The 18,616-nt window shown below is 46.5% G+C and overlaps 1 protein-coding gene across 1 annotated transcript in view; it reads left to right on the top strand.

The window, feature by feature from the left end:
• LOC121291712 (guanylate-binding protein 1-like) overlaps positions 1 to 18,616 on the top strand; it is a 51,879-nt gene that overhangs the window by 8,690 nt on the left and 24,573 nt on the right. Inside the window, exons 3-8 of the mRNA XM_041213205.1 lie at positions 360 to 487; positions 4,393 to 4,502; positions 7,083 to 7,279; positions 9,970 to 10,212; positions 10,714 to 10,991; positions 12,918 to 13,130. Coding sequence (XP_041069139.1) covers positions 360 to 487; positions 4,393 to 4,502; positions 7,083 to 7,279; positions 9,970 to 10,212; positions 10,714 to 10,991; positions 12,918 to 13,130 — 1,169 coding nt within the window. The remainder of the gene's footprint in view (positions 1 to 359; positions 488 to 4,392; positions 4,503 to 7,082; positions 7,280 to 9,969; positions 10,213 to 10,713; positions 10,992 to 12,917; positions 13,131 to 18,616) is intronic.

Here is an 18,616-nt window from a genome sequence, read left to right as displayed (position 1 = left end):
AAGCTCAGTCATTGAGTATGTTCAAGACAGAAATCCATAGATTTCTGGATATTAATGACATCAAGGGATATAGAGATAGTGAGGGGAAGTAGTATTGAGGTAGATGATCAGCCATGATCTGTTCAAATAGCAGAGTAGGCTCGATGGGCTGAATGGCCTTCTCCTGTTCCTATGCTGCGTGAGGTGGCTGAGTGTGGTTTAACATGACATTCATTTTCCGATGTGGAGAAAAATAAATGTTGGCAGCAAGTGAGACAGGTGGTTTGTAGTTAGTGACACTGTACAGGACCATTCATTCTATATGGTTGAGAATCTCCCAACCTGTCAATTAATCTTTGTGATTGTAACTGTGGTTCCAGGTTTCTCTCTCGGATCAACTGTCCAATCCCACACCAAGGGGATCTGGATGTGGTGTATGCCTCATCCTAAGAAGCACAATCACTGCTTAGTGCTCCTGGATACAGAAGGTCTGGGTGATATTGAGAAAGTAAGGAGATTTCATCATTTCCATTCAAAACCTTTTAACTGGTGAACTAAGTGAGGTGATCAGGTGACTATATATACACATCCACCTGACACAGGTGTCAGTCTTGGCTCAGTGAGTGACACTCTTTTTGTTGTGATATGTGCCTGCATGCATTGTAATGTAAAGGTGCTCAAGCATATAATTGTGGTAATCTGATGTGTATTATACCTTTAAGAAGAATGTTATAATAGAAGATCGCATGATCTTATTATCCAATGACGGAGTAGCGTTGGCTACCTCAGTGGTCTGTAGCCTGTAGTTAGTAGTCTAGAGTAAGATTCTGTAATGTAGATACAGGGTTTGAGTTGAAAGCACACAAGTGTAGCTGCTGAGTTCCTTTGTAAAGAAATAGAATGTGTCCTACATAAGAACTGTCTACTGATCTGCTTTGTCTATGGTACAAACTTGATCATCCCGAAACAAGTGTGTAACCTGGATCCATCAGTCTAACTGAACTAGTGACAAGGATCCAACAAACTGGCGACGAGGTGAGAGTGTGTTTAAAGAAACAAAAGTGCACCTTCCAAGTGAAAGTTGGACAGACATCCTATACCAAAAATTGAAGAACTTGTTTGGTGTGCGGTATAAATAAAGATTCGATTCAGAAGGGATTACTCTCTGAAACAAGTTTGGATTTCGGAAGTATTCGGAAATATTACTGGCCGTGGAAAGCACAGTGAGGAACTCCAAAGCCATACAGGAAGCGCAAAATGGCGCCATAAGACCATAAAACATAGGAGCAGAAATTAGGCCACTCGGCCCATCGAGTCTGCTCCGCCATTCAATCATGGCTGATAAGTTTCTCAACCCCATTCTCCTGCCTTCTCCCCGTAACCTTTGATCCCCTTACTAATCTGTCTCATGTTGCAGGGACTGTCTCATGTTGTAGTTTATTTAGATGACGTTCTAGTGACAGGACTCAACGAAAAGGAGCATTTGGCAAACTCGGACAAAGTTTTGAAGCGTTTTTCACAGGTGGGAGTATGTTTAAAGAAACAAAAGTGCACCTTCCAAGTGAAAGAGGTAATCTATTTAGCTCACAGGGTAGATTCACAGGGCCTAGCCAGGCTGAAGAAAAAGTGAGAGCCATTAGAGAGACCCCAGCGCCAAGGAACACCCCTTTGAGCTCAAATCTGGGGCTGATCAATTACTAAGCACGCTTTTTTGCCTAATTTGTCGACAGTACTGGCATCGCTGTATTACCTACTCAAGAAAAACCATTGTTGGTCTTGGCAAACACCACAAAAAGAAGCTTTCGCAAAGGTGAAACAACTGCTACACTCATCCACCCTATGAGTACATTTTGACCAAAGAAACAAGTTAGTTTTGATATGTGAGACATCTCCTTGTGGAGTGGGAGCAGTGCTCTCCCATCGAATGGACGATGGCTCAGAAAGGCCTATTGGATAAGTATCAAGAACACTCAACACAATGGAAAAGGGACACTCACAGATAGAAAAAGAAGGCTTGAGAATCATCTTTGGTGTCAAGAAATTTCATCAGTGTGTACGTGGTCATCGTTTTACTATTGTTTTGGACCACAAGCCTTTGCTAGCATTGTTCAGCAAGGACAAGGCTATACCACCCATAGCCTCAGCAAGAATACAGAGATGGGCAATGATCCTGGCAGTGTATGAGTATACAGGCCCGGGATTGCAAACACTGATGCACTTAGTCATTTGCCTTTGAAAGAAAATGATGAGGATGTTCCAGCTCCTCAAGAACTTGTTTTATCATTGATTTTCTCAGATTCATCACCGGTATGTGCTAGACAGATTAGAGACTGGACAAGTCGAGACCCAATCTTATCCAAAGTTTGAGAACAAGTTCTTCACGGTTAGTCACAAGAACAGGAATCTGACAAAATGAATCGGTATTTTCACAGCAGATATGAGATAACCAGCCAGGATGGTATCTTATTGTAGGGGGGCTCGAGTGATTGTTTGTCCAAAAGGGCAAAAGTCTTTGTTAACTGAATTGCAGAGTGCACATCCAGGTATTTCCCGAATGAAGACCATAGCACACAGCTTGGGATGGATGGAGAAATCGGGAGTTTAATGAAAAGTTGCATGCAGTGTCAGCAAGTGCAAAAATTACCTCCTACAGCTCCGTCACACCTATGGTAGTGGCCAGGAAGGCCATGGGTACAATTGCTATTGACTGTGTGGGACCTTATATGGGAACAATGTTTCTCCTTATTGTTGACTCTCACTCGAAATGGATGGACAGATATGAGGTAAAGTCACCAACATCTTTGGCTACAATAGACAAGCCATGCCAAAGTTTCACCATTAACAGACTACCAGAAGTGGTCGTATCAGATAACGGCACAGCATTTACGAGTGCTGAATTTCAATGGTTTATCAGTCTCAATGGTATCACTCATGTAAAAGCTTCACTTTACTACCCACCTTTGAATGGACTGGCTGAGCGAGCAGCTCAAACATTCAAAACTGGTATAAAGAAATTAACTGGACACTCCATAGTGACCAAGTTAACACGTTTCCTTTTCCACTTTAGAACCACCCCTCATACAGCAGCAGGTGCCACACTTGCAGAATTGTCAATGAATCGCCATATCAGAATGAGATTGAGCTTAGTAACGCCAAAGTTAGTTGGAAAGGAGTCAGGGAAGTCAGAAAATTGTACATGATTGGCATTGTCCTGACAGAAATTTCACTGTGGGAGAGGTGTTATATGTGAAGGACCTACATGGCTATCAGGTGAAACATGTGCAGAGACTGGACCTCTTTCTTACCATGTGAAAATAGAAGATCGAGTCATATAAGGAGGAGAGAAACAAAGTATCAGGAAATGATTCCTCCAATGTTTATGACTGCATCAACATCTCCTGTGGAAAGAACTCAACTGAGTACAGATGTGTTTGAAGGATTGGCTGTACCTGCAAGAATTGAGGAAACAGATTTGCAGGTGTCCACCAAAGAACCTGATGTTCGGGCAGCACCAAGAAAGGAAGTTCCTGACAGAACATCTGAAGCTGTATACGCATAAGAAAAACCCCAGAAAGACTGAATTTGTAAATTACTTATCTGTGTAGATAATTGATATTTTGAGAAGAATTGTAATTATAATTGTAAACTGTATTTCTGAGTAAAGGGGGAGGAATGTGGTAATCTACTGTGTAATATACCTTTAAGAAGAATGTTATAATAGAAGATCACATAATCTTATTATCCAATGACAGAGTAGCGCGGGCTACCTCAGTAGTCTGTAGTCTGTAGTTAGTAGCCTAGCGTAAGAATCTGTAATGTGGAGACAGGCACACAAGTGTAGCTGCTGAGTTCCTTTGTAAGTAAATAGAATGTGTTCTACATAAGAACTGTCTACTGATCTGCTCTGTCTATGATACCAGCTCGAGCATCCCGAAGCAAGCATGCAACCTGGATCCATGAGTCCAACTAAACTAACGACAAGGATCCAACAATAATCCAGGCTGACACTGCAGTGCCGTACTGAGGGAGTGCTGCACTGTCGCACATGCTATCTTATGGATGCGATCTTAAACTGAGGCTGCACCTGCCCTCTCAGGTAGACTTAAAAGATCCCATGGACACTATTTCCCTGGTGACCTAGGCCAAAATTTCTCCCTTAACCAACATCAATAATGCAGATTATCTCGTCATCTCCAACATTGCTGCCTGTGAGGTATTGCTGTGCACAATTTGGCCACCATGTTTCCAACATTATAACAGTGACTACATTTGGCTGTAAGGTGCATTTGGGACACCCTGAGGTTGTGAAAGGTGCTATAGAAATGCATGTTTTTCATTCCTGTTTGTACAGTTCTTCATGTTATTGACAGTGAGATGAATGGTGTGTTTCTCATTATGTTCGTGTCCTAACAGGGTGATCAGAAGAACGACTGCTGGATCTTCTCTCTGGCTGTGCTCCTGAGCAGCATGTTTGTGTACAACAGCATGGGAACCATTGACCAGTATGCAGTGGAGAAACTCCAGTATCTTTTTATCTTGTTCCAACTTTCAGGAGAAACGTCATCACTCAGAAAGTGACGAGAATGAGAAACTCACTAACATGTGGAGCGGCAGGGGTAAAAAGTGTCAACGTATTTAAGGGAGAAACAAGATAAGAAGATGAGTGAGAAAGGCAAAGCTTAAAGCTCCACACTGTGGGAGGCAATCTGAACTGTGGGTTACTCCTCAACTTTCTGACTGACCGACTCCCTGTGGATCAGGTCAATAACATTCCTCCCCAGTGATGGAGTTAGGAGAGAGAATTTATAAACTTGGGCCAGCTAGTGGTTTGTGCCCATAACTGCATGAGAACAATCGATGGCAAAACTTAAAGGGAAATGTCAATCTCGTAATTTACAGTAAATGTCAAAGAGTGTCCTGACCTTGGGGCATTGGGAAGTTGGCTTTGTAAACGAGATGTCTGCTACTTCACACAACTGCTACACCACTGAAGGAAGCCAATCGTGGTTCTCCAAAGGAGCAAATTACCCAGTTCCACTCCCCACCTTCTCCACATAATCCTGCACATTCTTCCTTTTCAGATAACAGTATAATTACCTTTTGAACCCTGGGCAATGACCTTGTCTCCCCCACACTCTCAGACAGTGCATTCCAGACCCTAACCACTCGATTGACCCTGTCTCCACCACACTCTCAGACAGTGCATTCCAGACCCTAACCACTGGACTGACCTTGTCTCCACTACACTCCCAGACAGTGCATTCCAGATCCTAACCTCTCGATTGTCCCTGCCTCCACCACACTCTCAGACAGTGTATTCCAGATCCTAACCACTCGATTGTCCCTGCCTCCACCACACTCTCAGACAGTGCATTCCAGACCCTAACCACTCGACTGACCTTGTCTCCACTACACTCCCAGACAGTGCATTCCAGATCCTAACTACTTGCTGCATGGAGAGGGTTTTTCTCATATCACTTTTTCTCCTTGCCCTAGAATTTTAATAATCCAAAAGAGGATGTAGTTTGTGGTTACAATCATGTATTTCACCCCTTTTGATCATCTGGAATCTTTGTAGGTTCCTCCTTTCCTCCATCGTGTTTGGTGTTTATATATTTTGTTGCTCTAAGTTGACAGACACGGTGGTTCCTCTCTTTCCTCTTGATTTGTTTCTATGTTTCAGTATGTGGATATCCCTTTAGCTCTACCTTGTGTCTGGTCAGTTTCTCCTGTTAGGCTGTAACTTCTGGGCTCCCCAGCATCAGATTGTGGGGGGTGTGGGAAAGATGCACTGGGGAATTCCTCTCGGAACTGCACAGGTAAGGGTTTACACGGCAGTTGCCCAGAAGTTCAAACTTCCTCTGGGCAATTGCCCTACTCCTGGAACCATCCGAAAATGCAGTTTAAATCGCAAACCTTGGATGATTCCCAATAACCCATAGTTACCCAGAAAAATTTAGGATTAAATCCTTTTGTAACATCAGGGTAGCTGTTGTAAAGACCCAGACTCTCCCCATCTGCTCCTTAATGTCTGAACCCCCCGCTTCCCCTCCTGAAAGTGTGACCGACACCCCACCCACCCCCCCCGCCCCCCACCCCCACTAGCCCCCACCCCTGCACAGTACTCCCCATAAGCCCCCAGCACCCCAGGGACTTCCCCCAACCTTGACTAACCACCCCCCCCATGGTATTTTCCCACCCCCAAAACCACCCACAGAACCCCTCACCTAATCCCCCAAGCTTCCCTGGGGGCCTGACTCTCACCCCCTGAGCCGACCGAGTTCCCCAACCCACAGGCCCAACCCGAAACCCCTACCCCCCACCCCTGAGGCACAACTAGACACTCACCCATTCCAATGTCCACCCCCCCCCAACTCCCAGAATGTCTGACCCTCCACCTCATCTTGATGTCTGACACCCTCAGCCTCCCCTGATGTCCGACCAGCTCAACCCCCTCCCGATGTCTGAAATACCCCACTGAGTTTCCCATGCCCCCAGCCCCCCTTGAGTTCGACATCTCCCAGTCCCCCCAACGCCCCAAACGTCCAACCCCCACCCCCTCCCAAGAGACTGACTCCCCCACCCCCTTCTGATGTATGACACCTCCCACCTCCCCCAGAATGACCGATGTCCGAAAACGCACGCCCACAAATCCTATCCACTTACCTTGGCAGCTAGTGCCGTAAAAAAGAGGTCATGTCCTCCTTCAATTCAACGGTGCTGGGCTGCGATGCTGGACTTCAGGAATAGGTGCGCTGTCTGGATCTTGCCCACCCTAAGTTGGAAGGTCGGGTGAGACAGGCATGGAACAAATTTGGCGTAGGTAAGTGGGCACGGGGGTTCCACCTCCTCTTCAGTCAGTTCACCTGAATCTTTCCTTTCCCAACTGCAGACCTTTCACCCCCTGAAACTCCACCAAGTCACTCCTGATCAGATTTGTTCCACTTTCTGGAATTTGCTCCCTTGGAATAACAGGTGCCCGATCTCTGAGCCGACTTATTATTTCAACAGCAACTATTTGTTGGCAACCATCACCTACAGTGTTTTAAAGTAATTGTCTGGTGCAAAAGACTGTAGTCAGTCATTTCCTTAACAGAATGCAGTTTTATTTCCAATCTGACGGAGCTCATCAAGGTGAAGTCCAATGAAGGAGATGATGATGATGATGAAGAGCTAGACTTATTGAAGATCTCTCCGGCCTTTGTTTGGACAGTGCGGGATTTCACCCTGGAACTGAAAATCAATGGCCAGGATGTCACGGCAGATGAGTATTTAAACCATGGGCTTCAACTCAAAAAAGGTAATTGCACAACTACAGATATCCAATATCTTTCACCCATGTGAGATTGTGTTCGACTTTACGCTATTGTGTTATAATCAGTACTTTCCACTCTGTGCCAAAACACTTCTAGAATGACACAGCTCAGGAAGAGACCAATCAGCCCATCATGCCTATGCTGGTTCTGTGACCGAGCTCACCAAGTTCTAGTTCCTCTTTCCTTTTTCCATAAGACCTGAAAATATCTCCACTTCAAATAGTTATCCAATTCCCTTTTGATCGAATCTGCATCCCTCACCCTTTTAGACACTGCATTCCAAATCATAAAAACTCATGGTGTAAAGAATATTCTCCTCATCTCCCCTCCAGTTCTGTTACCAATTACCCTAAGTCCGACCCATCTCCTGCACCTCTGCCCTCACACCTTCCTCTCTCTTCCAGAACAATAATAGAGTCTTCTTTGCCCTCACTTTTCACCCCACCAGCCTCTGACATTTCTGCCAACTCCAGCATGACGCCACCATCAAACACATCTTCCCTTCACCCCGCCTCCCCCCGTCAGCATTCCATAGGGACTGTTCCCTCCAGTACAACCATGTCCACTCCACCATCAGCTCAAACAACTCATCTCCCTCCCAAGGCACCTTCCCATGCAATCGCAGAAGGTGCAACACCTGCCCCTTTACCTCCTCTCTCCTCACCGTCCAAGGGCCCAAACACTCCTTTCAAGTGAAGCAGCATTTCACTTGCACTTCCTTCAACTTAGTCTACTGCATTTGCTGCTCCCAATGTGGTTTCCTCTATATTGGAGAGACCAAACGCAGACTGGGTGACCACTTTGCAGAACACCTTCGGTCTGTCCGCAAGCATGACCCAGACCTCCCTGTCGCTTGCCATTTCAACACTCCACCCTGCTCTCATGCCCACGTGTCCGTCCTTGGCTTGCTGCAATGTTCCAGTGAAGCTCAATGCAAACTGGAGGAATAGCACCTCATCTTCCGACTAGGCACTTTACAGCCTTCCGGACTGAATATTGAATTCAACACCTTCAGACCATGAACTCTCTCCTCCATCCTCACCCCCTTTATATCCCCTTTTTTCAATATTCATTCCCAGTTCATAATTTTTTAATTTTTATTTTTATCCACTTATTTTTATTTAAATTCGTTTTTATTCATTGTTTTATCCTACTTTCTATCATTTTTCCCACCAACCCCTCCTCCCACCGCACCCCCACTAGGCCCATCTGTCACTGGTTACATGTTGTTCTTTCCAGAGTACTTACCCTTGTCCTGCTATTATCACATTCTGCTTTCTTACCTTAATGCCACCATCAGCACCTCCTTTAGCCAGTATCGCAATCATTAACACCCCTTTGCCCTTTTGTCCATGACATTTCTGGCAATCCCTCCTTTGTCCTCACCTATCACTGGCCTTCTATCCAGCTTCACCTGCTCCTCCCACTTAAACAGTATAAATTTCATTACATTTTACTTCTCTTTAGCTCTGAAGTAGAGTCATAAGGACTCAAAACGCTAACTCTTTTTTTTTCTCCACAGATGCTGTTGGACCTGCTGAGTTTTTTCTGCATTTTCTGATTTTGTTTCAGATTTCCAGCATCTGCAGCATTTTGCTTTTGCCTTATATTTGTGCTCTCTGGTCACTGAGCCCCTTGCTAGTGTCTCTTTATTTACTCGATCAAAACCCCCTTATTGCTTTATTAAATTTCCCCATTGCTTTCTCTGCTCTAAGGAGATCAATTCCATCTTCTCCAGTCTCTCCAGGGAACTGAAGTCCCACATCTCTGGTATCATTCTTGTAAATCTACTCGGCATCCTCTCTAAATCTCGACTGCCTAACAGGACTCCTATCAGCCTTGGAGCGGGTGCAGCTCAGATTCACCGGAATGATACCAGGGCTGAATATTGAGGACAGGTCACATAAACTTGCCCCGTATTCCTGTGCATTTAGAAAGTCGAGTGGAGATCCAGCTGAGGTTTTCAAAGTGATGAAGGGATTCAGTCGGTTATAAAGAGAGAAACTATTTCCTCTGCTGGAGGAATCCAAAGCAGGGATTATCAACAATCTTAAAATGAGAGTCAGTTATTCAGGAGTGAGCCCAGAAGGTAGTTTTTCACACAAAGTGGTGAAAATGACTAACTCTCCTCAAAAATTAAGGGTGAATTAAAATTTTCCAAGATTGAGACGGATGGAATATTGTTGGTATCAAGGGATTTTTTAAAAAAAATTCCTTCATGGAAGGTGGGTGTCACTGGCTAGGCCAACATTTATTACCCATCCCTTGTTCATGAGGGCATTTCAGAGTCAACCACATTGCTGTGGGTATAGAGCCACATGTAGGCCAGACCGGGTAATGACAGCAGATTTCCTTCCCTAAAGGACATTAGTGATCCAGATGGGTTTTTAAAATTAAAAAGAAGACAATGGTTTTACACTCATCATCAGACTTTCATCAAATTCACATTGTCATGGTGGGATTTGAACTCCAGTCTCTGAAGTATTACCCTGGCTCTCTGGAATATTACTGTGGTGACACCACTCTGCCACCCTCTCCCCTTAGGTGGGGCTATGGAATAAAGAGGAGGAAATGGATTTAAAGTACTCCAGGGCTTTTAATTGATGTTATTCTGAATTCTTGTACTGGCAGCCAAAGTGGATTTGGTTTTGTTTTCTCTTTCTACCGAATTCAGGTTTCTCCAGAAAAGTGTTGGAACACAACCAGCCCCGTGAGTGCATCAGGAACTATTTCAGGTCTCGCAAGTGTTTCGTGTTTGTTCAGCCAACGACCAGTTCGAATCTAAACCAGGTGGAAAAGCTCCCGGAAAGTCAGCTTGACCCCAAATTTGTTGACATGTGCCATGAGTTCTACCAGTACATCCACCTTGAATCACAGCCTAAGACAATCAAAGGTGGTCACAGGATCAATGGTAGAAGTAAGTGCATCACAATTGGACAAGTATGTGTGTCAGCTCATTGAAGTGTTGATGGCTGTTGTTATATTCAACAAACTCTCTAATGGCTCTGACACTGAAGTGTTGAGTCTAACCGGGTCTCTCTTTTCTCCTCTCTAAGTTTGCTGCTTAGAGATGAGGGACATTAGTAGTGAGAAAAGAGACACTTTCCGATTCAGGCACTCAGTTTCCCACCTGAGTGTTCACATCGAACACTTCCAGGTCAACAATAAATGAACTAAGGCTCCTTCATTGATGTGTTTGTCAAAAGCTCATAATGTTGACTCTTATTACACACTGTGGCAATTTCCAGTTTTACATCCTGAGTCCAGCTTTAGTCTCTGAATAACATTAGCAATTTAATGGCAGTCAGTGCTGGATTGGAGTTGGTGTTCTTGAGAGTTCCAACCTCACTAAGAGGATTTGATCCTCCATATTTATTAATGTTCTGTAATGAACGGTTTGTCCTGTCCTTTGTTGCAGAGTTGGCAATCTTAGCTAAAACCTACGTTGAAACTATTGCCAGTGGGATGGTACCTTGCATAGAGGATGCTGTTAGCAGCATGGCTAAGATTGAAAATACAGCTGCCCTCAAAGATGGCCTCGCTCACTACAAACAACAGATGGACCTGATAATGAAGATACCAAGTGAAACTGAAGAGCTGGCAAAGATGCACACACAGTGTCGGAAAGAGGCCATTGACCTCTTCATGAGGAGGTCCTTCAATGACCAAGATCAGGCTTATTACAAGCAGATGGTGGTGAGGGTCTAAACTACGTTTCAAAAATAAAATGAGGACACTAAAATAAGCATGGAATTGGAATGGCCATTTTAAAGACCTGCCTTTCCCACAGACCTTGTGCAAACAACTTCAGCATGGACTCTTACCTTGACCTTTTCATCTCATGATCAAAATGCTCCCTGATTCCCTAAAGATGATCAAATAGTCATTCATCCTTACATTTTGCACTGCTCAGGCCTAACTTGTTGTTTTTCTAGACAATCTTTACCCCGACTGACATTCCCCTCACAGCACACCCTCCCCCCCACCGCCGAACTGCCCTCCCCTCCCCATTGCCTCAACACCACCCCCACACACAAACAGCACACGAATGTCTATCCTTGGGGTTAGGGTGCAGTCACATACTGATTATGGCCGGGATGTTCCACCCTATCGAAAGTCAATGGGCTTTTGCCTGGCTTGCCACAAACCCCATGGAGATTCCTGTTCTGGCGGGGCCAGGAAATCCTGCCCCATATTACTGGACTAGTAAATCATAAATCAAAGTATTGAGTATAGGAGTTGGAATGTTATGGCGAGGTTGTATAGGGCATTGGTGAGGCCAACTTTGGAGTATTGTGTGCAGTTCTGGTCGCCTAACTACAGGAAGGATATCAGTAAGATTGAGAGATCTACTAGGATGTTGCTGGGCCTTAAGGAGTTGAGTTACAGGGAAAAGTTAAACAGGTTAGGACTTTATTCCTTGGAGCGTAGAAGAATGCGGGAAGATTTGATAGAAGTTTACAAAATTATGAGGGGTACAGACAGAGTAAATGCGAGTAGGCTCTTTCCACTTAGATTAGGAGAGATAAACACGAGAGGACATGGCTTTAGGGTGAAAGGGGAAAGGTTTAGGGAGAACATTAGGGGGAAGTTCTTCACCCAGAGAGTGGTGAGAGTGTGGAACGAGCTGCCATCTGACGTGGTAAACTCTTAAGTTTTAAGAATAAATTGGATAGATACATGGATGGGAGAGGTCTGGAGGGTTATGGACTAGGTGCAGGTCAATGGGATGAGCGGAATATATTTTGGCACAGACTCGAAGGGCCGAATGGCCTGTTTTCTGTGCAGTAGTGTTCTATGGTTCTATGGTTCTAGTAACCCAGAGGCCTGCGGTAAATTCAATTCACTGGAGAAATCTGACATTTTTCTCTTAAAAAATAACTAGTATCAGTAATGGTGACTGTGTCGCGAGGGGGTGCAAATGGCACAACTAAAGAAATAAAAGATGTGTCGAAGGAGGTGTCCATCTCGCGCCCCCCTCTCCCCAACACCATTTTCCCCTGGCTCTGCGCTTAGTTAACCTGCCATTTGTCCAACTCCTTCCAGTTCTGATGAAAGCTCATTAACCTGACATATTTACATCATGTAACCAGCCATCCTATTCCTAACCCAAAACTAATCCACCTTCTCAGCTTCCACTGCAGACTTGCATTTACAGTTGGTTTCTGCTTTGCAAATTTCCACCTGTTTTTCCCACGGGTTTATCGATCACTAACGTAGTGATTTGTACATTATATTTTGTAAACTAGCATGGCCAAGAGCTGAGATGATTCCATAGCTGGCCTAACTACCTCCTGTTTCCTTTCAAACAGGTTACAGAGTATCACCTTCTCCATTCGTAATTGGTCTATTCGTTGTTTGCACTTGCCTCTCTCCTCTCCTTCCCTCCACACCCGTGACCAATATATGCTTATTTTGTTCATGTTGAATATGTTTAATGTCTGATTACGCTATATTGTTCTCTCTGTAGATGCTTACCGACCTGCTATGTATTTCTCAGCATTCACTGTTTTTAACAAGGTTCTGAGTATTTTCAGGCTAACTTGACACAGCCAATCAGATACTTGCTCCGATGTTGTCACCAGGCCTGGTTACACGATCTGGACTTTCTGTCATTGTCAGGCCGATGTGCAAGCACATTATTTGGAGCTTTGTGGCAAGAATGAAGCTGCTTCCATGGAGGCGTGCACCAACCTGCTGGAGACCCTGTCCACCGAGATGGAGGAGAAACTGCGAGAGGGACTTTATGCTCAGCCCGGTGGCTATCGAGTGTATGAAGAGGATCGCCAGAAGATGATTCTGCAATTCCACTCCGCCCCTGGAAAGGGGAATAAGGTAAATACTTCTCCTCCATTTGGCCAAGCTTTCAGCAGGGAATCGATTGCAATTTTACACGAAATGAAACCCTCTTCAAATTACCTTCATCATGTCTCCATCTTGCCTCTCCTTAGCAATAAACCAGTGAGCACTCCTGCCCCCAACGGTACAACAGGTTTACAGAGTAATGGACTAGAGCACTCCTGCCCCCAACGGTACAACAGGTTTACAGAGTAATGGACTAGAGCACTCCTGCCCCCAACGGTACAACAGGCTTTACAGAGTAATGGACTAGAGCACTCCTGCCCCCAACGGTACAACAGGTTTACAGAGTAATGGACTAGAGCACTCCTGCCCCCAACGGTACAACAGCTTTACAGAGTAATGGACTAGAGCACTCCTGCCCCCAACGGTACAACAGGTTTACAGAGTAATGGACTAGAGCACTCCTGCCCCCAACGGTACAACAGGTTTACAGAGTAATGGACTAGAGCACTCCTGCCCCCAACGGTACAACAGGTTTACAGAGTAATGGACTAGAGCACTCCTGCCCCCAACGGTACAACAGGTTTACAGAGTAATGGACTAGAGCACTCCTGCCCCCAACGGTACAACAGGTTTACAGAGTAATGGACTAGAGCACTCCTGCCCCCAACGGTACAACAGGTTTACAGAGTAATGGACTAGAGCACTCCTGCCCCCAACGGTTACAACAGGTTTACAGAGTAATGGACTAGAGCACTCCTGCCCCCAACGGTACAACAGGTTTACAGAGTAATGGACTAGAGCACTCCTGCCCCCAACGGTACAACAGGTTTACAGAGTAATGGACCTAGAGCACTCCTGCCCCAACGGTACAACAGGTTTACAGAGTAATGGACTAGAGCACTCCTGCCCCCAACGGTACAACAGGTTACAGAGTAATGGACTAGAGCACTCCTGCCCCAACGGTACAACAGGTTTACAGAGTAATGGACTAGAGCACTCCTGCCCCCAACGGTACAACAGGTTTACAGAGTAATGGACTAGAGCACTCCTGCCCCCAACGGTACAACAGCTTTACAGAGTAATGGACTAGAGCACTCCTGCCCCCAACGGTACAACAGCTTTACAGAGTAATGGACTAGAGCACTCCTGCCCCCAACGGTACAACAGCTTTACAGAGTAATGGACTAGAGCACTCCTGCCCCCAACGGTACAACAGCTTTACAGAGTAATGGACTAGAGCACTCCTGCCCCCAACGGTACAACAGGCTTTACAGAGTAATGGACTAGAGCACTCCTGCCCCCAACGGTACAACAGCTTTACAGAGTAATGGACTAGAGCACTCCTGCCCCCAACGGTACAACAGCTTTACAGAGTAATGGACTAGAGCACTCCTGCCCCCAACGGTACAACAGCTTTACAGAGTAATGGACTAGAGCACTCCTGCCCCCAACGGTACAACAGCTTTACAGAGTAATGGACTAGAGCACTCCTGCCCCCAACGGTACAACAGGTTTACAGAGTAATGGACTAGAGCACTCCTGCCCCCAACGGTACAACAGGTTTACAGAGTAATGGACTAGAGCACTCCTGCCCCCAACGGTACAACAGGTTTACAGAGTAATGGACTAGAGCACTCCTGCCCCCAACGGTACAACAGGTTTACAGAGTAATGGACTAGAGCACTCCTGCCCCCAACGGTACAACAGGTTTACAGAGTAATGGACTAGAGCACTCCTGCCCCCAACGGTACAACAGGTTTACAGAGTAATGGACTAGAGCACTCCTGCCCCCAACGGTACAACAGGTTTACAGAGTAATGGACTAGAGCACTCCTGCCCCCAACGGTACAACAGGTTTACAGAGTAATGGACTAGAGCACTCCTGCCCCCAACGGTACAACAGGTTTACAGAGTAATGGACTAGAGCACTCCTGCCCCCAACGGTACAACAGGTTTACAGAGTAATGGACTAGAGCACTCCTGCCCCCAACGGTACAACAGGTTTACAGAGTAATGGACTAGAGCACTCCTGCCCCCAACGGTACAACAGGTTTACAGAGTAATGGACTAGAGCACTCCTGCCCCCAACGGTACAACAGGTTTACAGAGTAATGGACTAGAGCACTCCTGCCCCCAACGGTACAACAGGTTTACAGAGTAATGGACTAGAGCACTCCTGCCCCCAACGGTACAACAGGTTTACAGAGTAATGGACTAGAGCACTCCTGCCCCCAACGGTACAACAGGTTTACAGAGTAATGGACTAGAGCACTCCTGCCCCCAACGGTACAACAGGTTTACAGAGTAATGGACTAGAGCACTCCTGCCCCCAACGGTACAACAGGTTTACAGAGTAATGGACTAGAGCACTCCTGCCCCCAACGGTACAACAGGTTTACAGAGTAATGGACTAGAGCACTCCTGCCCCCAACGGTACAACAGGTTTACAGAGTAATGGACTAGAGCACTCCTGCCCCCAACGGTACAACAGGTTTACAGAGTAATGGACTAGAGCACTCCTGCCCCCAACGGTAACAACAGGTTTACAGAGTAATGGACTAGAGCACTCCTGCCCCCAACGGTACAACAGGTTTACAGAGTAATGGACTAGAGCACTCCTGCCCCCAACGGTACAACAGCTTTACAGAGTAATGGACTAGAGCACTCCTGCCCCCAACGGTACAACAGGTTTACAGAGTAATGGACTAGAGCACTCCTGCCCCCAACGGTACAACAGGTTTACAGAGTAATGGACTAGAGCACTCCTGCCCCCAACGGTACAACAGGTTTACAGAGTAATGGACTAGAGCACTCCTGCCCCCAACGGTACAACAGGTTTACAGAGTAATGGACTAGAGCACTCCTGCCCCCAACGGTACAACAGGTTTACAGAGTAATGGACTAGAGCACTCCTGCCCCCAACGGTACAACAGGTTTACAGAGTAATGGACTAGAGCACTCCTGCCCCCAACGGTACAACAGGTTTACAGAGTAATGGACTAGAGCACTCCTGCCCCCAACGGTACAACAGGTTTACAGAGTAATGGACTAGAGCACTCCTGCCCCCAACGGTACAACAGGTTTACAGAGTAATGGACTAGAGCACTCCTGCCCCCAACGGTACAACAGGTTTACAGAGTAATGGACTAGAGCACTCCTGCCCCCAACGGTACAACAGGTTTACAGAGTAATGGACTAGAGCACTCCTGCCCCCAACGGTACAACAGGTTTACAGAGTAATGGACTAGAGCACTCCTGCCCCCAACGGTACAACAGGTTTACAGAGTAATGGACTAGAGCACTCCTGCCCCCAACGGTACAACAGGTTTACAGAGTAATGGACTAGAGCACTCCTGCCCCCAACGGTACAACAGGTTTACAGAGTAATGGACTAGAGCACTCCTGCCCCCAACGGTACAACAGGTTTACAGAGTAATGGACTAGAGCACTCCTGCCCCCAACGGTACAACAGGTTTACAGAGTAATGGACTAGAGCACTCCTGCCCCCAACGGTACAACAGGTTTACAGAGTAATGGACTAGAGCACTCCTGCCCCCAACGGTACAACAGGTTTACAGAGTAATGGACTAGAGCACTCCTGCCCCCAACGGTACAACAGGTTTACAGAGTAATGGACTAGAGCACTCCTGCCCCCAACGGTACAACAGGTTTACAGAGTAATGGACTAGAGCACTCCTGCCCCCAACGGTACAACAGGTTTACAGAGTAATGGACTAGAGCACTCCTGCCCCCAACGGTACAACAGGTTTACAGAGTAATGGACTAGAGCACTCCTGCCCCCAACGGTACAACAGGTTTACAGAGTAATGGACTAGAGCACTCCTGCCCCCAACGGTACAACAGGTTTACAGAGTAATGGACTAGAGCACTCCTGCCCCCAACGGTACAACAGGTTTACAGAGTAATGGACTAGAGCACTCCTGCCCCCAACGGTACAACAGGTTTACAGAGTAATGGACTAGAGCACTCCTGCCCCCAACGGTACAACAGGTTTACAGAGTAATGGACTAGAGCACTCCTGCCCCCAACGGTACAACAGGTTTACAGAGTAATGGACTAGAGCACTCCTGCCCCCAACGGTACAACAGGTTTACAGAGTAATGGACTAGAGCACTCCTGCCCCCAACGGTACAACAGGTTTACAGAGTAATGGACTAGAGCACAGTTTACAGAGTAATGGACTAGAGCACTCCTGCCCCAACGGTACAACAGGTTTACAGAGTAATGGACTAGAGCACTCCTGCCCCAACGGTACAACAGGTTTACAGAGTAATGGACTAGAGCACTCCTCCCCCAACGTACAACAGGTTTACAGAGTAATGGACTAGAGCACTCCTGCCCCCAACGGTACACAGTTTTTACAGAGTAATGGACTAGAGCACTCTCCTGCCCCCCAACGGTACAACAGTTTACCGAGTAAGGACTAGAGCACTCCTGCCCCCACGGTACAACAGGTTTACAGAGTAATGGACTAGAGCACTCCTGCCCCCAACGGTACAGCAGGTTTACAGAGTAATGGACTAGAGCACTCCTGCCCCCAACCGGTACAACAGGTTTACAGAGTAATGGACTAGAAGCACTCCTGCCCCCCAACGGTACAACAGGTTTACAGAGTAATGGACTAGAGCACTCCTGCCCCAACGGTACAACAGGTTTACAGAGTAATGGACTGAGCACTCCTGCCCCAACGGTACAACAGGTTTACAGAGTAATGGACTAGAGCACTCCAGCCCCCCAACCGGTACATACAGGTTTACAGAGTAATGGACTAGAGCACTTCCTGCCCCCCCAACGGTACAACAGGTTTACAGAGTAATGGACTAGAGCACTCCTGCCCCCAACGGTACAACAGGCTTTACAGAGTAATGGACTAGAGCAACTCATGCCCCCAACGGTACCACAGGTTTTACAGAGTAATGGACTAGAGCACTCCTGCCCCCCAACGGTACAACAGGTTTACAGAGTAATGGACTAGAGCACTCCTGCCCCCAACGGTACAACAGCTTTACAGAGTAATGGACTAGAGCACTCCTGCCCCCAACGGTACAACAGGTTTACAGAGTAATGGACTAGAGCACTCCTGCCCCCAACGGTACAACAGGCTTTACAGAGTAATGGACTAGAGCACTCCTGCCCCCAACGGTACAACAGGTTTACAGAGTAATGGACTAGAGCACTCCTGCCCCCAACGGTACAACAGGTTTACAGAGTAATGGACTAGAGCACTCCTGCCCCCAACGGTACAACAGGTTTACAGAGTAATGGACTAGAGCACTCCTGCCCCCAACGGTACAACAGGTTTACAGAGTAATGGACTAGAGCACTCCTGCCCCCAACGGTACAACAGGTTTACAGAGTAATGGACTAGAGCACTCCTGCCCCCAACGGTACAACAGGTTTACAGAGTAATGGACTAGAGCACTCCTGCCCCCAACGGTACAACAGGTTTACAGAGTAATGGACTAGAGCACTCCCTGCCCCCAACGGTACAACAG

Source organism: Carcharodon carcharias, chromosome 19, assembly GCF_017639515.1.
Source record: "Carcharodon carcharias isolate sCarCar2 chromosome 19, sCarCar2.pri, whole genome shotgun sequence".
Taxonomy (NCBI): Eukaryota; Metazoa; Chordata; class Chondrichthyes; order Lamniformes; family Lamnidae; genus Carcharodon; species Carcharodon carcharias.
Note: the sequence above shows the minus strand (reverse complement) of the source record. Positions and strands in the feature narration are given on the sequence as shown.